At 38.9% G+C, this 20,334-nt stretch overlaps 2 protein-coding genes across 3 annotated transcripts; one reads left to right on the top strand and one right to left on the bottom strand.

The window, feature by feature from the left end:
* Positions 1 to 6,481: 6,481 nt before the first annotated feature.
* LOC131313615 (protein FAR1-RELATED SEQUENCE 5-like) lies at positions 6,482 to 9,272 on the bottom strand. The gene is made up of 4 exons (XM_058342015.1): positions 8,774 to 9,272; positions 7,082 to 8,348; positions 6,762 to 6,931; positions 6,482 to 6,667 (listed from the first exon to the last, which is right to left on the bottom strand). The coding sequence occupies exons 1-4, from the start codon at positions 8,804 to 8,806 to the stop codon at positions 6,587 to 6,589; spliced, it is 1,551 nt and encodes a 516-aa protein (XP_058197998.1). The 5' UTR covers positions 8,807 to 9,272; the 3' UTR covers positions 6,482 to 6,586.
* Positions 9,273 to 9,597: 325 nt separating this feature from the next.
* Positions 9,598 to 18,637, top strand: LOC131313473 (probable arabinosyltransferase ARAD1). Of its 2 annotated transcripts, XM_058341788.1 has the most exons (4): positions 9,656 to 10,665; positions 13,138 to 13,279; positions 13,400 to 13,503; positions 18,119 to 18,637. In XM_058341788.1, exons 1-4 carry the CDS (start codon positions 9,751 to 9,753, stop codon positions 18,305 to 18,307), a joined length of 1,350 nt encoding a protein of 449 aa, XP_058197771.1. In that variant the 5' UTR covers positions 9,656 to 9,750; the 3' UTR covers positions 18,308 to 18,637. The 2 variants fall into 2 exon arrangements, with proteins under 2 accessions (XP_058197770.1, XP_058197771.1); XM_058341787.1 differs by having other exon boundaries at positions 9,598 to 10,665; positions 13,138 to 13,503.
* The last annotated feature ends 1,697 nt before the right edge of the window (positions 18,638 to 20,334 follow it).

Genomic DNA, 20,334 nt, shown 5'->3' with positions numbered 1-20,334 from the left:
GATAAATGAAATTAATAATTGGAGAAATAGGGTAATGATTGGAGAAAATTATAAGGTAATGATTGAAACACAAAGTTAAAACAAAAGTAAATTGGTAGTGGGTGAAGAGAGAAATAGGGTAATGATTGGAGAGAGGGGTAATAAGTGGAGAGAGTTAGAGAGATAAATGAATTAATAATTGGAGAAATATGGTAAAGATTGGATAAAGATAAAAGGTAATGATTGAAAAACAAAGTTAAAACAAAAGTAAATTTGGAAACGAACATGACCTTAGTTGCTCTCCTGGAATGGTTGCTAACAAAATCTCAAATGAAGTTAGATGCAGGTTGTTGTCCCTTTCCTTCAAGGGGCTTTCTCATTTACTTTCTATGTGGAACATTCACGATTGATCTGAATATACTGGTTAGATTGAGGGGCACTATTACTCATATGCTATTATTTGCAGGCCATAGTTCAAGGGGAGTGCTTTCAAAGCTTCCCCTAGCTACATTAATCCCCCATGATCAGGAGAGTAGGATTCAAACATGGTTCAGCAAGAGCTAGTAATAGTTGCTGGCTGCATCACTCAAATTACTTGGATATCTGATTTGTGGAGCCAAAGGCAACATGGAGTTCCTCTAGCAAGGTAGTTCTGACTAATATTACTTCTACACTTACAATTAGTTATCTTACTCCCTGGTTTCCTTTACTGGTATTGGAAGTAGACTACTTATTTTGAGAGTGGGCACTTCATCCTGTGTGATCCTTGTGCGAGTGTGCTCGAGCCTCATCTTCTCTTTGAGAGTGGAGGTAATATTTAGTGGGGGCATCATGTGAGGCTTAGTAGAGGGAGTTGGGTGGATCCTAGACCCTTGGTAATTGAAAAGAAGAGAGGGAGAAGTGAATATTTCGAGGGAGTTGTTGGACAGGACCATACTTACCAAGGAAGTCAGTTCTCTTTGTCCTCTTTACTATTTTCTATGTGGGCATATCATTTGTTTCTTGATGTCCAGCTATTTATGAATTGGAACTGGATCATTTTTTATGTCCGCTGGTCTTTGGATTTCCAGGATAGAATCTGCTTTCAGTCCTGTTTATAGATCAATTGTTTTGGCTACTAAAGTGCTAAGTAGCTTAGGCTTGAATTGGACTGTATTCTACTGCAGCTTATCTATCTGTTGTATCTGCATTTGGTTTTTGTAGCCATCATTCTCTCTAGTTAATTCACTTCTATGTTTAGTTGTAGCTCTTCAATTTGTTTTGACCTATCCTTGGGGGGTTGTCCCTTGGACTATTTATGCTTTTCTAGGAGGCTTGACCCTAGCTATCTTTTGCACCCCTATTAAGTAGTAGCCCATTATGACTGTTGCTACTGTTATGCTGTTGTTGCTGCTATCTCCCACGGCTGTGCCTATTTTGCTGTTATGGCAACTGCTCCTACGCTACTGCATTTTCTGTTATGGCTGTTAAAAGCCAAGATGGTATAGCCATGGCAGCAAATTGCTATCCAGCAATGGTGTTTTGTTGCTCTGCATTCTGCTGCTGTTCTTGTATTTAGTCCAACAGCTAAATAGTTTGGTGGCTAATGTTACGTGCTACTCAAAACTACTGCTATTTTGGTGTAGTTGTCGTTTACTGCTGCTGTTTTTTTTTTTTTTTGCTTGCTACTGCTGTTTGATGCTACGATGGTAGTAGATAGCTAATGTTCTGCTACTAACTGCTGATGCATTGACCGTTTGAAGTTGCTGCTGCCAGCAATGCAAACTTCACATTGTGGATACCTTCTTTTGGTGTGTGTTTCTCTCCCATCTATTAGATGGAATTGAAACATGGGGATTCCATGTTTATGTTTGTTTAAATTTGCTATATAGTGTAATTAGTACGGATTGATGTACCATAGCCCTATCGGTCCCTTTTCAACTTTGATCAATGTAGCCACTTGGCTTAGTTCAATTTTCTCATTCTTCTATTTTGCTTTTTCTTCTGGGGTATGCCCATTGTAAGCTGTACATTCACTTAGCCTCTTTTTCTATTTCAAGCTAAATTACCCACAAAAAAAAAAAAAAAAGATGATGGAAGCCATCAGCGGATTCAAGCTGTAGCCAACCATATAAGATATCAACTATCAACTAGAAAAGCAGCAGCTGGATGGGCAATCCATGTTGATAAGAGCTTTCGCTTCCAGGAATTTTTTTTTGCACCAGACATCAGTACCCTTCGAGAAGCAATACTTAAGGAGTTTCATCACTCCAATTTTGTTGTCCACCTAGGGAGCACCAAGATGTACCAAGATCTCCGCCGACAATACTGGTGGGGCGAAATCAAGAAGGACGTGGCCGAATACATTTCAACATGTCTCACCTGACAACAAGTAAAAATAGAACATCAGAAGCCCTGTGGGACCCTACAACCATTACCTATACCCGGATGGAAAAAGGAACACATCACCATAGATTTTGTGATGGACTGCCTAAGTCACCACAATCGAACACTACCATTTGGGTGATAGTCGACCGTTTGACTAAATCCGCACACTTTTTTTTACCAATGCGGATGACGGACATAATGACCTTTTTTGGGCGATGGTGAAACTTCCCACCACCACAGGACTTCAACCTCTTACCATGTTCTTTAGACCATACAAACCTATTAAATGACCCCGAGCCACCAACAGAGGGAAAAAAATCTGCTTATTATTGTTTCAACACCTCTGTAGATCAACGTGCATGCCTTCTTGCCAGAACCTTAGTTCTACAAAACAAGACACCGTGAGCGCACCTTTGGCTCTCGTCGGCAAAGGCCCTCCGATGCCAAAATCAGTATTTCGTACTTATAAAACTCTAATTTACAGTAGGAAAAATAATGTATAACAACATACCTCCCTTTGTGGGTGTTTCTTCTTATTTATAGATGTAGACTTACTTGTTCTCCAAGTCTCCTTCTCTCATTAGGAATCCTAGCCCATATGGAATTCCCTCCCAAATGGTAACTCAATTATAATCCCCTTATTCAAGGGACACTTTCCTATCACGTAGGATTTCCTTTCTAGAACCTTCTGCAACATTATACTGCTACACCACATTGGCAGTCCAGATAGAGTTGGTCAATTATACATTGGTGATGCACAGTTACTACGGTGCACCTGTACCACTTGTTAGGCTAACTCATTGAACATCACGTGTTCGGCCATACCAATGAGCACCTTTATGTGGTGCAGCCGACACTATTCAGCGTCACTACCTAGAAACCTCAAATGTGGCGTATGTGTTCGGCATCATGTCCTAGCACCCTAACATGGTACAGCCTACCAGCGCACCTGTTAGGCATCATCGCCGAATACCCTTGCATGGTGCGGCCTACAAGCGCACCTGTTAGGCATCATCGCCTAACACCTTCACATGGTGCCACCTACTAGCGCACCTATTAGGTCGTACCATGCACCCTCACGTAGTGCTCCGATGTGGTCATCTGTTATGCATGTGCTCAGGTTGTGTTTTTCCTCTATTTGGGAAAACCTCCCTACAATAGTCAACCTTAGACACCGTAGAGCACAACGAAAAGAAACCATGGCACAAGGGTCGTTGGACACAACTCCCAAACAACCGGTCCCAGTCGTCTCGCATGCCTCCATAGTAGTAGTAGACCATGAAGATTCCCCAAAAAGAAAATTAGTAAAAGCAGAAAAACCCCCACAAGATTGATTTGGAAACTCCCATCGTCGAAATCCCTATCCTCCGAATCGGACTAGTTCCAATTGCCACGAACTTCTTCCCAAGGCTCATAAGCTGAATAAAAAAACTCACGAAACTTAGCCTCAGCAATAGCTCTAGCTTAGCTAAACGGGGAGGCAAAACCCAATCAGATCCAAAATCCTCTGGACTCATATCATCCAAAATCAAATCTCGTTCCGTATCCACGTTCAGAGATCTAGAAATACACTTACCCTTGGCCGCCTTAGACAGACGACGGAACCGTAAGAAGACCTCGTAAAAAAACTTTTGCTCAACCAAAATTTCTTGGCCATCGTAGAAAATAGAAATCAAGCAATAGGACAGCCCAAACAAACCCTCCACCAGCTAATACAGAAGCAGTCTGGCCAAAACATAAGACTAAAACTCTGTGAACGATGGGTGCCCAAAACAAGAAACCTGATCCCCGTAACCCTTCACTGGCCGGAACTACAGAACATAGTTAGCAAAATTTCGACAATAAGAACGAACCCAGAGTCTCGAACCTTCCCGTTTGAAATCAAAACACTAAACTTTCCTACAACTAAAATCTAAAAACAAGATCACGTACCTCTCTACAAGAAGAAGCTGGAGCACCGAACCTTATCGCTGCCTGACCAACGGTCGAGCCGTACAAGCGGTGAAAGATCCACGGAGGGGAATAGTGCTTAGATGTTTCTAGAGAGAGGGAAGCTTTTTTTCCTCGGCTTGGAGCAGTGTTATAGACATAAATATTCGGATCCAAACCTAACACAAATGCACCCAAAATTGTTCGAATGCTCTCTATAGATGTGTGTCCAAGTTTTTCCATTTATATCTCTTAGTATTGTAGCTGAGTTCATGCTATCGTCTAAATGGCATTTTCGGTATCTTTTTAATTTTAAAATATCACTATTTTTTTTTGTCAAACTTTATAAGTACTTTCATTAATATGAAAAATATACATCAGGAATGGGTAGCCATCCCAAAAGATGGAGAAAAGCAATCACAACTCACAAAATGAACATTCAGGACCTCACATAGACAAGACTTGCATTCGACCTCGAAAAGCCATCCAAGACGACATAAAAAACCGACCACAACACTCACAAGGAGTGAGAGAAAGTCCCATGCACGGGAAGAAAATCAACAAAAAAGAAAATAACAAACAAAAACTACAGCAAAACTTACGAGCAATCAACAGATCCACACGCCTAAATTCAGTTGCCCAAAAATGTCGAACAAGACCCTCACTGCTGCCACCACCGCTGCTACAAGGGCGGCCGAGACACAGCAAAGACCACAGAACAGAACCTTGATCACCACAGCTGTTACACCGCACCGTACAACACCATCAATTGCTATCTTCTTCCCAAGAAACTACACCCTCATCAGGGCACGACCCTATGCGATGCCCAGAACGACAAGAACGGGGCTGGCCTGATCATGTCGATGGAACTGCAGAACGATCAGAAAACAAATAGTATTTTAGTGTTTACCTGAAGAAAAAAATAGTATGACCTCATTCGACAGAAAAGAGAAATTCTATGTACTATGAAAGATAACCCCGAAATTACCCTGAATTTGAAAATCGATGGTCTAGATATTATCCTGAATTTAAAAATCAATGGTCTAGATTCACTTGAAGATTTTCAAATTTGGAGTTACACCTTCCGTCCCCATTCTTTAGTTCATTTTGGGAGTCCGTGCTACTTTTCAATGGATTATATATTGCAATCTATAATTTTGGGAGACTTAGCCAAAAATCTCTTATAGGTACATTTTTTGAGTTCAAGAACAAGCACCTTTTGCAATCAAACATAAAGACAAATGTGCTTATGAAAATGCCTAAAACCCTAGAGTACCCTATGAAAGTGCCTAAAATTCTAAGGTACCCTATTAAAATGCTTAAAATCCTAAGGTACCCCATGAAAGTGCCTAAACCACTAAAACCCTATAACTGCAAAGTGCACCCTAAAATCTTATAAAAATATCTAAACATTTTTTGGCCTTGTGACTAAAAAACTCTAAAAGTTGGAGGACTTCCACTGAAAACTATTTTGCTGGCGTCCTTCCCTTAAATGAAAACTATTTTACAGTCCTTATGGCAAATTTTTCCTGTATAATTTTTTAGGTGATTTTGAAAATATCGTTTAAAAGAGCTCATTAAAATCTATCAAATAAAATTTATATTACATATAAATAGTGTTATCGGAGTAATTAATTTTTTATCCGATTGAAATATAATTAGATACAAAAGTAGGGCAGACGGAATATTTCGGAATAAACTTTCTGGGTACTCCTCGACAGAAAAAATCAGGAGGAACTTTTTGGTATACCCGGTATACCACAAATTTGGTATCCCCCCTTTACAAAAATTGTGACACTTGGTAAAGTGTAATTTTTAAGGACTTCAAGTGTAATTATTTCTCTCCAATTCATATTGGGCCTGGCACTAAAACATCTGGGGATTTTTTCCCGCATAAATGCCCCTTTGCAAAAAAGCTAAACACCCCTCTCCAAATTACTCCTCTGCTATTCCTGCTACCTCTTTGCTTTCTTTTCATCCAATTTTTTTACATTTCCAGATCCACATCAAAAAAGGATCCATATTTCATCAACAGGTAACAACACGTTTCAAGGATTTTTTTTTAAACTGTAATTTAAATGTAAAGTATAAATTATGAGGATTTAAACCAATTCAAAAATAAAAGGTTCCTAGTTAAATTTAACAGTTGTAAATTTCCATTGAAAGCACAAAGATTAAACAAAAACTACAATAGCAAAAAATTAAACAAAAACTACAACCATTATATCATTCCTTGCAAAAAAAAAATACATTCCCTAAATATCTTGCTTGTTTCATTTCTATGGTGGTAGCATTTCCATTCTTGACTCAACTACGGTATTGCATCTTCCTCAACTAGCAATCTCATATAGCTGAAACGGGGAGAATTAAACTCCGAATTTGAAGAAGAAACCTACATAGCATCAATAAACTCCTATTAAAATGTTGAGATTTTGAAACTCCACGTGCCAATGATAACAAATTGTGGAATAAAGTTATACAAATACCTGAGTGGGGATGGTGAATTGGTCATATACACTAGTTGGATTAACCTGGTTATGATTGTTTGCACTCATGGGAACTTCCAACTGTTGTAACACCGGATTGATGAGTGTCGAACTACTTGCTTGAGGAAAGGAGAATTGAGAGTCTCCAATCCTTGATTTCCTTTTTTGTCCTAAACAACACCATAAAATTCATGTCAAAGAAATCACTAACTTACACAAAAATGAAAAATGAAACATTGAACTCACTTATTTAATTAATCTTTCTAGGAGCAAAAACTTATCTAACAAGAGAGGAATATCTAACAAGAGAGGAAACTCACCAGTCACCATGTGATTTGGATGTGGCATTTGAGGCTTTTCTGAAACTCTACGTGTCTTCCGCTTCTTCTTTTCCCAGTAACTTTTTATTCTAGCATTGGTGCTTCCTTTCGTCCGAATGCGTAAAGGATCAAGCACAGGCCTATCATCAGTAGGGCTAGGCATTTCTTCAACACAAGTGATGATATCTTCTTCAAGACAATTAAGATCGTCTACACTATCTAAATTTGCTATCTCCTCTTCAACCATCTTCAATGCCTCCCTTAATTTATCCTTAACAATTTCAGTGCATTTAAGAGATAATGAGCCCTTATCAAAAACATTTTGCCCCATATGATTCAACTCACTAAGGCGCAATGAGCGAGTAGATTTTCCTTCTTGGTGCAATGATTCTCCAACAACACCTTCTATCCCCGACTTTGCACTTCTGCTCCATCTCTTTAAGATATAGGGTTCAGGTATCTCTTTGTAATTTTTCATAACAAGCACTCTTAAAGCATGTTTGCACAATATTCCCAAAATCTCAAACAACTTACAACTACAAGAGATTTCATCATTGGAAAGATCAAATTGAACAATATGCACCCTTTGACGGCCATCCTCTGTTACATGATAGATGGAAGTTGTCCCATTGCAACTAATTTGAACACAATTCAATCCAAAGCTATCCAACAATTCCTCTTCAAACTTACTAAACATGACAAGAGTGTACACCTTAGATGCATGATTCAAAATACCACGCTTACTTACCTTTGGTGGCGCACCATTTTTGCATCGAAAATCATCACTTCTTTCATCTCGCCGCATTTCTTCAACCTTTTCCTCATAATATTGAATAACTTGTAGGAGAGACATAGGCTTCCGCATAATTTGATGAAAAACACTATTAGTACTCTCACTTCTTTGGGAGGATTTCATCCTCGCCGAAAAAAAGTCTACACTAAAAGCAGGACACCATTTTTCCCTAAGATCATACAATCTTTTAAGCCAAGAATGATTCTCTAGTCCAAACATTTCAACCATATCAGCCCAATCGCTTTCAAATTTAATTGAATCATAGCACCCATAAAAACACTTGTCAAATAAAGCTTTGAAACTTGCATTTGTAAATAGTCCAGCTAGATGTTGCTTAGCATTATTTGAAATGTGCCACATACACAATCTGTGGCGTGCTCCAGTGAACACTACCTCTATCGCGTTAGCCATTGCTTGATCTTGATCAGTAAAAATACTCTTCGGTTGTCGATTCCCCATAGCTTCTAGAAAAGTCTTAAATAACCAAATGAAAGATTCTGTTGTCTCATTCGACAAAAAAGCACAACCAAACAATTTGTTTTTCCAATGATGATTGATACCAACAAATGGGGCGCAAACCAAATTATACTTGTTAGTTCGGTATGTTGTATCAAAAATAATGACATCCCCAAAACATTCATAGTCTAACTTTGATCTTCCATCCCTCCAAAAAAAATTTGCCATTCGGTTTTTTCCATCCACTTGAAATGAGTAGAAAAACATAGGATCTTCAACTTGCTTATGCTTGAAAAAATTGATCACGCTTTGTCCATCCCCTGCTTCAATAAGATTTTCCCTCCCCGCATGCAAATAATTATAACAATCCTCCTTAGTAAATCCAACATAATCTGGCCCAATTTCTTTAGACAGATAATTATATGATTGTGTTGGTTTTATACCTGCCGCGACCATTGAGGTGATAACATCCCCATATGCTTTCAGCACTTTCCTTCCGGATCTTAAATTTCGCCTCTCTTCTGGACTTGCAAGCTCGTGATTATGATCATCATTCAAGTGGGAAATTGTCCAAATGCCATTATCAATCGTAAATCGAATTCTGGCCTTACAATCCGTTCTTGTCTCCAAATGATTAAATTCTTTCACTTCACTAATACTCCCAATTTTGCGATACCCAGCTTTTGAGCACAAGTATTCGCGTTGTCGTAAGATTCCATTCAAATCTGGACGCTTGTTTCCTCTACGAATGCTAAAACCCTTTCTCAAGGCATACTCATTGTAGAGGTTGTAAGCTTCATCTTCCGAAAAAACATTCATTCCCACTTTGAGTTCTCCACTACAATCATTGAAAGTTTCCATTAAAGTAGCTTCTTCACTCTCATTTTCATAATTTGGGGCATCCATTAAACCTGAGTAGCCAGGAAAATGCATTGTGATTAACTAATGGAAACCCAAAAAAATCACAAGAATCATTCAATAGAATAATGAGTATTGTATTGAGAAACAAAAAAAAACGTTGAAATGTGTTGTTACCTGTGTGTAAAATAAGGATCCCTTTTGAAGTGAATCTGAAAATATAAAACAATTGGATGAGAACAAAGAAAAGGAGAAACTGTAGTGGGATAGCAGATGAGAAATCTGGGGGCGGGGCTTTTAGCTTTTGGCATTTGTGCGGGAAAAAGTAGCGCCAATATGAATTGGGGGAGGAGGAATAATTACAGTGGAAATCTTTGTAAATTACAGTTTTCCACATGTCAAAATTGTTGTGAAGGGGGATACCAAGTTTGTTGTACACCGGGTGTACAAAAAAGTTTCTCATCAGTCTCTGTTTTTCTCCCCACTGCGTGGTACTGTTTTACAACCAACGGACCAAACAATACCCCCCGGACGCCAAGCATAAACACCAATCGAAATCGAAATGATTCACGCGAACCTCCTCCGACCAAAAACCAGAACAACCACCAGCACCACGACAACGTCACCACCAAAACCCTCTCCCGAATCTCCACCGCACTCATCTAATGCTAAAACCCTCACCCTACCTTCCAAAATGTCTCATCGCAGCAAATCCCTCCTCAAACCCGCACTGGCCATCCTCTTCCTCCTCTTATCCTCCTACGCTTTCTTCAACACCTTCTTCTCCCCAAACCCTAACATTAATAATCCCTTTGTATATTCCCAAAGACAAAATCCCATCACTAACTCCCCCCCAGTAGTAAAAGTCTACATGTACGATCTGCCCAGAAAATTCACCTACGGAGTGATCGAGAGCTACGCGATCGCCAGAGGGGGTATCAAGGTACAAGATGACTCGCTCTTGATCTACCCGGGTAACCAGCACTCGGCTGAGTGGTACCTGTTTTCAGATTTGAACCGAGTTGGCCGAGTCGATTCGGTCGTGACTCGTGTTCTGGATCCGGAACAGGCGGATTTGTTCTACGTTCCCTTCTTCTCGTCTTTGAGCTTGGTGGCGAACCCGATTCGGCCTGCTACAGTTAAAACAATGGAAGATGGTCATGTTTATTACAATGATGAGGAGATGCAGGTGGGTTTGATCGAGTGGTTGGAGGAGCATTGGTATTGGAAAAGGAACAATGGGTGGGACCATGTTTTTGTGTGTCAGGACCCCAACGCCTTGTACAAGGTTGTGGAGAGAGTCAAGAGTGGGGTGCTACTTGTTTCCGATTTCGGGAGGTTGGGCCGTGATCAGGCCTCATTGGTGAAGGATGTGATTTTGCCCTATTCGCATCGGATTAAGACCTTTGGTGGGGATGTTGGTGTGGAGTCGAGGAATTCGTTGTTGTTCTTTATGGGGAATCGGTATCGGAAAGAGGTATACTTTTATGGATCTCATTGGTTTTCGTGTTGGGTATGCTTGATTTTTCTGTGAGTAGTTTGTGTTTCTCGTGCTAAATCATTCAGTTAATGAGCTTGATGATAGACACTGGTATGGGTATATTGGTGTAGTTTTTTTTGGTAAGTGGCTTCTTATTGAAACAACCCAATAAAAAAGGCAAGGGAATGGCCTTGAAACCTGAATACAGCAAAACCAAACCCAATAAAGCAGCACAAAAAAGCAATACAGAAGGCAAAACCGTACAGCAAACAAACAACAAATCCTAACGGAACAAGTGGAACCTATCAAACATGCCATATCTCCTTAATCCAGAGCCATCCAGCACTTTGAACACTGCCCAACACTACCTCCGCATCACCTTTTCTAGCCTTAAAAATCCTTGCATTCCTTTCTCCCCAAAGACCAACTTCAGAAGATTATTGTAGACAGGCTTGACAGCAATACTGAACAAACCAGTTAAACTCCCGATCAAGACCCATAGGAGCTCTAGAGAGCACAGATTGGCTTAGCAAACCATGCCACACCCCTCCAGAGAAAGGGCAGTCAAAGAACAAGTGTGAGTGACTCTCTTCTGCAGCCTCAAAAAGCACACAAGTAGAATCAGTGATCATTGTACCACGTTTGACCAATCTGTCTCTAGTGCCAAGCCTGTCCTGGCAACCATCCACAAAATGACTGCCCATCTGGGGACATATTTTTTAAACCAAACCACCTTGTACCAGCTTACAACAGGTCTGACAGGATCTCAAGGCCTCCTCCCATGCTGATCTTAGAAGAGAACTCATCTGTCCCAGTCAAAGTCCATTGGACCCTATCCTCATTATGCAAACAACGTTTTAAATCAACTGGAATAGACTCGATGATTTCCTGAATAACAGGATTCCTGGCCCTAGTCGATTTCCAATCCCCATTCTTTATGACAGAACAAACTTTAGCAGACAAAGATATGTTTAGTTGTAGTATATGTACATTCTAAGATAAAGAAACAGGTGATTTTCTGGAGAATTATCTTACCTCTCTTATCCAAAAGTGAACTTGTACTGTATAAATGAAAATATGGTAAATCTACAACCCAAACAAGAAAAATAGCTATTATGGGTAATCTACAACCAAAAGAGGTCCAGTAAATGTATATGCGGTTTCCTTTTCTGCTTGCTTGATTCTGTTGTCATAGTGTACGATTTGTGATAAACTTATTCAGTTCACAGGCATGCCGCTTGTTGGTTAGCATTGGAGAACGTGTCCATGTTGTCCAAAAATAGAGTAGTTTCTTTAAAGAGATTGATATTCTCCAGTATTTAGAACCGAAATTAGCATGTGGATGTAAGCTCTCAGACATTATGCTGATTATCATGACATAAGGGTAGTGCAATTGATGGAATAAAAGTTGCATCAATTTACCTTTCTCATATTCTTTAGCGGAATTTAACTTGATTTCTCAGTAGCGGCGATGACTGAACTTGTGCTTTAGCCTTTATGTGGATTGAAACCTTGACTATTCAATGTTCTTTTTCCTCTCTTTTATCAGCTTTCTTTTGATGTTAATTGTACGTCGTAGTTCATATTGCAGTGCTTGATTGTCATTATGTTCACGACTTAGATCTCATTCATGACCTCATCACATTCTACCATTTAGGAGGGTCAATTTGGACCAATGATACTGTTCTTAATATTTGCATTTGAGTGGGTTCGGACTTCAGGTGTACTGATCTCTGTTTTGTTTCTGATGTTGTGTAACTCCAATGGTTTAACCTTGTATCTGTATTTTTCCTCTAGTGTCTGTTGTCAGTAAAAAACTGTTCTTGAGGAATGGGAATCGAATAGAACACAAATGTATCATAGGAGAATGAACTCCAAAGTACCTCTTGTTGAATTTGAGCTCTTGTTAAGTACCTATAGGATTTTGTCTATCCATCACCTCTTTGAGGTATATAATCAACCAGTCGCAAAAGAGTACTATTTACTTTGATCCAAAATGTTTTGCCAAGTTGAAGAACTTGTTTTATATTACTATTTGCTCTTAATTTCTTTAACGTAAAGACGTGTATCAGTGGTTTCTGAATGTGCTAACAATTGGTGCACGTGTTAATTTGATATTTCAGAAAATGATTTTCTAGGTTGTGTGATGCTTACTCTTAAAACTTTTTGTTTACAAAGTGGTGATGCTATCTGTTTCACTCTTCATCTTTGGGGAAGGACATCTGTTTCTGCAACTTTGGGATGGTATTGTTCTGGTATAATTGCTAGAAACTGGATGAAGCATGAAAATGTTATGTACAGTTTAAAATTGCTGCAAACTGCATAGAGTAGAATTGCTTCCATTTTACATGTATATATGCTCTCTCTGTATGCGTCTGTGCGTGTGTCTACCGATACTTGTGTGGGTGAGAGGTGTTTGGCATATTCTTTTTGAGACTATATTGAGGCTGACAATTGTTTGAATTGTAGGGTGGGAAGGTCCGTGACTTGCTGTTTCAAATACTTGAGAATGAAGAAGGTGTCACTATTAAACATGGTGCACAGTCAAGAGAGAGTCGGCGTGCAGCTTCACAAGGGATGCATACATCAAAGTTCTGTTTGCATCCTGCTGGTGATACTCCATCAGCCTGTCGTCTCTTTGATGCTATTGTGAGCTTGTGTGTTCCAGTTATAGTTAGCGACTATGTTGAGTTGCCTTTTGAAGATGTCATAGATTATAGAAAAATCGCAGTTTTTGTAGATACAAACTCAGCTGTAAAGCCGGGATACTTGAGTAAATTACTCAGGAGGGTAAGTACAGAGAGAATTCTGGAATTCCAGCAGGAGCTGAAAAAGGTATTTTCTGTGTATATAATCTCTCTCTCTCTCTCTGAGTATTTTATATATATATATATATATATATATATATATATATATATATATATATATATATACGGGACGGTTCAAGGGACATCCAAAAAAACACCCCAAATCTCGAACTCATAGTTTCTGATCAAATTTTTATGATCCGAACCGTTCAATGTGTGTAGAATGTGATTTTAAGGGTGCCCGCGAGAAATTAACAAAAAAAATGATCGGAAAAGGCTTGATTTGAGCAGTTTTTATTTGAACTGTTCAATAAAAAAATGTTCGAAACTATTCGGATCAAGCTATTTCCGGTCATTTTTTTTACTAATTTCGCACGGGTACCCTTAAAATCACGTTCTGATCACATTGAGCGGTTCAGATCATCAAAATTTGATCGGGAACAATGAGGTGTTTTTTTAGGGTGTTCCCGGAACCGCCCCGATATATATATATATATACCCATCTCATAGTTTCCGATCAAATTTTTATGATCCGAACGGTTCAATGTGTGCAGAATGTGATTTTAAGGGTGTCCACGAGAAATTAGCAAAAAAAATGACCGGAAAAAGTTTGATTTGAGCAGTTTTTATTTGAACCGTTCAATAAAAAACTGTTCGGATCAAGTCCTTCCCGGTTATTTTTTTTTGCTGATTTCTCACGGGTGCCTTTAAAATCACGTTCTGATCACATTGAGCGGTTCAGATCATCAAAATTTAATCGGGAACTGTGAATTTTTTTTTTAGGTGTTTTTTGGGTGTTCCTGGAATCGCCTCGATATATATATATATAACTTTCCCTATTTATATATACACACACAATGAGCTTCCTACAAGAGATCTATCATTTTGCTTAGGTGCGAATCTCCCATTTCCGGGTTATATTTCGATGATCCGAATCGTTCAATTTGTTTAAAACATGTTTTTGAGATACTCGCAAAAAATCAGCTCAAAATATGACCGGAAAGTGCTTGATTCAAATTATTAAGCTTTATGAAAAACTGTTTTGATCAATCACTTTTCGGTCATATTTTGAGCTGATTTCTTGCAGGTATCTCAAAAATATGTTTTAAACAAATTGAATGGTTCGGACCATCGAAATATGACCCGAAAATGGGAGGTCCGCACCTAGGCAAATTGAGGGATCCCTAATAGGAAGGGAATTGTGTGTGTGTGTGTGTGTGTGTATATATATATATAACAGTCTGTTCCCATGAGTGGGTTCTCATTTTAGTTAAAATGCGGACCTCTCATTTTCTGTTCGAATTTCGATGATTCAAGTAGCTCAATGTGATCAAAACTTGATTTTAAAGGTATCTGCGACAAAACAGCCAAAAAAATGACCGGGAAAGACTTGACAGTTTTTTATTAAACGGTTCATTAAAAAATTACTCAAATCAAGCCCTTCTCAGTCATTTTTTTTGCCGATTTCTCGCGGGTACTCTTAAAATCACGTTCTGAACACATAAAACGGCTCGGATCACCGAAATTCGATTGGGAAAGGGGAGTTCGCATTTTAAGAGGTCCTCATTTGAAACTTTCCTGACAGTTCAATGAAAAACTGCTCGGATGAAGCACTTTCCAATCATTTTTTTTGTTGATTTCTAGCGGGGATTCTGAAAATCACGTTTTGAACATATTGAACAGTTTGGATCATCGAAATTTGATTGGAAATTATGAGGTCCTCATTTTAACAAAATGAGAGATATACACATACTCTAGCTTTCCTGTGAGGACTCCCTTACATAAGCTATGTAAGGACTTCGAATAAGTGCCGTTGGATCGTGTTTTCATAAATGGTTATAAACCATCCGCGCATCTGGACCATTGAAAACACGATCTAATAACTGATAACAGAAGTCCCTACGTAGCTTATGTAAAGGAGTCCTTATAGGAAGTGGACTCTCTCTCTCTCTCTCTCTCTATATATATATATATATATATCCAATGACTGATAACAGAAGTCCCTACGTAGCTTATGTAAGGGAGTCCTTATAGGAAGTGGACTCTCTCTCTCTCTCTCTCTCTCTCTCTCTCTCTATATATATATATATATATATATATATATATATATATATATATATGAGTTCCCTTCTTATAAGGACGTCCTCATAAGGACCTCATTGATCCCGATCGGATTTTGATGATCCGAGCCGCTCAATGTGATCAGAACGTGATTTTAAAGGTCCCCGCGAGAAATCGTAAAAAAAAATGATCGGAAAAGGCTTCATCCGAACAGTTCCAAACAGTTTTTTATTAAACAGTTGAAAAAAAAATTGCTCAAATCAAGCTCTTTCCGGTCTTTTATAAGGTCCTTACCTGAATATATATATATATATATAGTCCGGTTCCCTTAAGGGATCCCGCACGGACTTACCGTGAGGGACTCCCATTTTCCGATCGAATTGGGACGATCCGAGCCGCTCAAAGTTATCAGAACATGATTTTAAGGGTACCCGCGAGAAATCAGCAAAAAGAATGATCAGAAAGGGCTTGATCCGAGCAGTTTTTTATTGAACGATTCAGTAAAAACTGCTCGGATCAAGCCCTTTCCGATCATTTTTTTTGCTGATTTCTCGCGCCTACCCTTAAAATCACGTTCTGAACACATTGAGCGGCTCGAATCGTTGCAATTCGATCGGGAAAGGGGAGGTCCGCACGGTAGACTGGTAAAGGATCCCTCACTGGATTCGTGGTGTATATATATATAGAGGAATTTTCAAGTGAGGGATTCCTCATTTTAACAAAATGAGGGACTTTCATTTTCCGATCAAATTTTGAAAATCCGAACCGTTCAATGTGTGCAAAACGTAATTTTAAGGGTCCCCGCGAGAAATCAGCAAAAAAAATGACCGGGAAGGGCGTCATCCGAGCAGTTTTTTTTGAACCGTTCAATGAAAACTGCTCGGATGAAGCCCTTCCTAGTCATTTTTTTTGCTGATTTCACACGGAGACCCTTAAAATCACGTTCCGATCACTTTGAGCGGCTCGGATCATCGAAATTCAATCGGGAAGGGGAGTCCCGCATTTTAATAAAATGAGAGATCCCTCACCGGAACCTAACTCTATATATATATATATATATATATATACACAAATTATCAAGTGAGGGATCCCTCATTTTTTTAAAATGAGGGACTTTCATTTCCCGATCAAATTTTGAAAATCCGAACCGTTCAATGTGTGCAGAACGTGATTTTAAGGGTCCCCGCGAGAAATCAGCAAAAAAAATGACCGGGAAGGGCTTCATCCGAGCAGTTTTTTTTGAACCGTTCAATGAAAACTGCTCGGATGAAGCCCTTCCCGGTCTTTTTTTTTGCTGATTTCTCGTGGGGACCCTTAAAATCACGTTCTGATCACTTTGAGCGGCTCGGATCATCGAAATTCAATCGGGAAGGAAAGTCCCGCATTTTAAAAAAGTAAGGGATCCCTCACCGGAACCTGACTGTATATATATATATATATATACAGGACGGTTCAAGGGACTTCCCAAAAAACACCTAAAAAAACACTCCAAATTTCAATCTCATAGTTTCCGATCAAATTTTTATGATCCGAATCGTTCAATGTGTGCAGAATGTGATTTTAAGGGTGCCCTCAAGAAGTTAGCAAAAAATATGACACGGAAAGGCTTGATTTGAGCAGTTTTTATTTAAACCGTTCAATAAAAAATTATTTGAAACTGTTCGGATCAAGCCCTTTCCGGTCATTTTTTTTGCTGATTTCTCGCGGGTACCCTTAAAATCACGTTCTAATCACATTAAGCGGCTCGGATCATCAAAATTTGATCGGGAGTTATGAGGTGTTTTTTTAGGTGTCTCCGGAACCGCCCCGATATATATATATATATATATATATATATATATATATATATATATATATATATATATATATATAAAAGGGCGTCCCTTTATAGAGAGAGAGTCCCCTTATAAGGGCGTCCGCATTTTATTTAAAATGCGGACGCCCCTTTTCCGATCGAATCTTCTGATCTGAACCGCTTAATGTGTTCAGAATATGATTTCAAGGGTACTCGTGAGAAATTGGCAAAAAAAAAACCGGGAAGGGCTCAACCAGTAAAAACTGTTCCGATCGAGCCCTTCCCAATTTTTTTTTTTTTCGATTTCTCGCGAATACTCTTAAAATCACGTTCTGAACACATTGAGTTGTTCAGATCATCAAAATTCGATCGGGAAAAGGGTGTACACACACCCAAATGTTTGTGTGAGCATATGTTAGACGTGCATTTTTCCATATGCACCGATATCAAATATGAGGTTTGTCAAGTTGAATGCTTTGGTGAAATGTGTTTAATGAGGTCCTACCGTTCTCTTTATAAGTTTCTATGAGACAATGTTTGTCTCATGAACTGGTTATGTTTAACAAGGTGCTACCATTCTCGTTCACACTTGTACAAATGTTCATTTCATGAACTGGTTTCAGTCGGACTGATATGATTATAGCTTTCTGCAGTTATGGAATGTAATTGGGATGAGTTATTCCAAATCCGTTCACTTGATCTGATGTTGCCTTTCTGCAGATGACTTGTTGGATAGTTAGGAAATGTTGTAATATCACTTTGCTGAAATTCCAATTACACAACGCAGGTGAAGCGATACTTTGAGTACGAGGACCCAAATGGAACGGTAAATGAAATATGGCGTCAAGTCTCTCTAAAGCTACCGCTTATCAAATTGATGATAAATCGTGATAAACGTCTTGTCAAGAGGGAATTGCCTGAACCAGACTGCTCTTGTTTGTGTTCGAACCAATCTGGAATCAACACCACACTATGATGCTTCCTTTGGGGATTCTACGGCGATTACAAAGGATTTAAGATTTGTTTCATACTTGTGGTAATTAAAATGGTCCTTTTCTTCATACTGTTCAGGAAAAAAATAACTTGCGCATGTATCATGGCAGGAAAAATAACTTCAACATACATGTTTTAGTTCATTCTTTGGAGACATGGAGAAGTGCAATTCGGCAATAAACGTTTTGCTTTGTTGTATTGTGACAATAAGGGCTACAAATCAGGGTTTATTTTTTTGTAATTATAGTCATGTATGTGACCTAGAGATCAGAGCTTATTCATTCGATTTTTGTTTGGACAAATATGTCCTCCATTGATGCTTCTCTTCCTCTCCTCTATGTGGATTGCAACACAAAGATGTTTTCCTCCCATATTTTCTCTCTGGTTTGGAAATGTCTCATTTGCATTAAGCGATATGGTGCAAGCAAACTGATTTGCTGTTTGCAGTTCCCCCCTGCTGCAGGTAGCCCAGTGACAGAAAATGTTTGCAATTTCCCCCCTGATCCATATAGGGGGGGCTATTAAGTTACTCAATCGAGTTTCTAAGATACCACTAGGCTGTGGTCCCAAGAGCAGGGGTGTAATTGGTTTGGTCCAGTTTTTGCCACTTCTATGAGCTGACCGAACTCTGGTTACGAAAAATCAATCTGAAACTGGACAGGTTAGTAATCGGTTTGGACCGGTTCGGATTATACTGGTTTGGCCAGTTATTTTATTTTATTTTTCATGCTTTGGATGTATGTGTATGTGCGAGTGAATTGAAGATCAACTGAAGTGAGGCCGATGTAAGAAGAAAAAAAAAACACCCCAAGTGGAAACGAGAAATAAGCTAGTGATTAAGTTATTACAATCTCGTTTTTAAAGTTGAAAAAAAAAACACCCAAAAATAATTGATAGCTCAATCAATTGACAATGCCAAGTGATACTCCAAGAACAGAAACAAATACATACTTTTACAGATAGATTATCTGTGAGTTGATATTTTTTTCTAAAAAATCGGCTAGTCATAGGAGCCCTTCTCATTCATAGGCTTTCTATATTTCCTTCTCTGCAACATTGCTTTCTATACCACTCAGGAAACCAAGCAAGAACCACCAGAACTATTGGGATCAGAGAGAGAGAGAGAGAGAGAGAGAGAGAGAGAGAGATGGAGGATTTTGTAAGAAACCCTAAATCCAAGAACTCATGTCAAACCATTAAAGAAAATAATTATACCGGATGCGTACATGTCGCCATGGAGGATGAAAACCTTAGTGGGTGGTTATTCGTCTTCAGCCTCCAAAACCTTTCTCTTGATCTTGACCTTAGTCTCACACACGATTGGATGGTATGAGAAAAGAGGCTAGGTTTGGAGTGGGGACCTTGACCACCTATTTATAAGCCCTGGTTCCATCATAGCCCATCATAATAGATGGAACCATATTGGGCCTTTTAATTGGTAAAGACATACTCCCTCCGTCCCTTTTTAAGTGTCTTGCTTCGTAACTCCAACGTATTAAAAAGACATCATCATTATACATTTTACATCAACTTTTTCCTCCACTTCCCTACTTAGCATCATCATTACACTTTTACTCATTAACTTTTCAAAATAGATTCTACTTTTAAGGACAAAATAGACAATGCACTAACTTTTACCCACTAACTTTACAAAATAGACACTTATTAATGAACAGCCTAAAATGGAATACTGGACTTTAAATAAGGGACGGAGGGAGTATAAAATAAGCCTGCACCACTTAACGTACATGATATGACCCAAATACGTGCTAATAGAGACGTGTCCATTACCCGTGTCACATTAATTGAACGATCACAACCTTATGGGTAATACCGACATCACTCAAGGATTCGACAACATGCAATATTTAATTTTATGATCTATGTAGGCCCATCAACAGAAAATTGCTAACAATCTCCCACTTGAGGCACATAGGTCATCCTGATATTAGAAATTGTAAACTTTAAGAGCTCAAACTTTGGTTGTCGAAATTTATAAGTGTCATCTCA

This window comes from Rhododendron vialii, chromosome 13a, assembly GCF_030253575.1.
Source record: "Rhododendron vialii isolate Sample 1 chromosome 13a, ASM3025357v1".
Lineage (NCBI taxonomy): Eukaryota > Viridiplantae > Streptophyta > Magnoliopsida > Ericales > Ericaceae > Rhododendron > Rhododendron vialii.
This window is presented reverse-complemented; position numbering and strand designations above follow the sequence as displayed.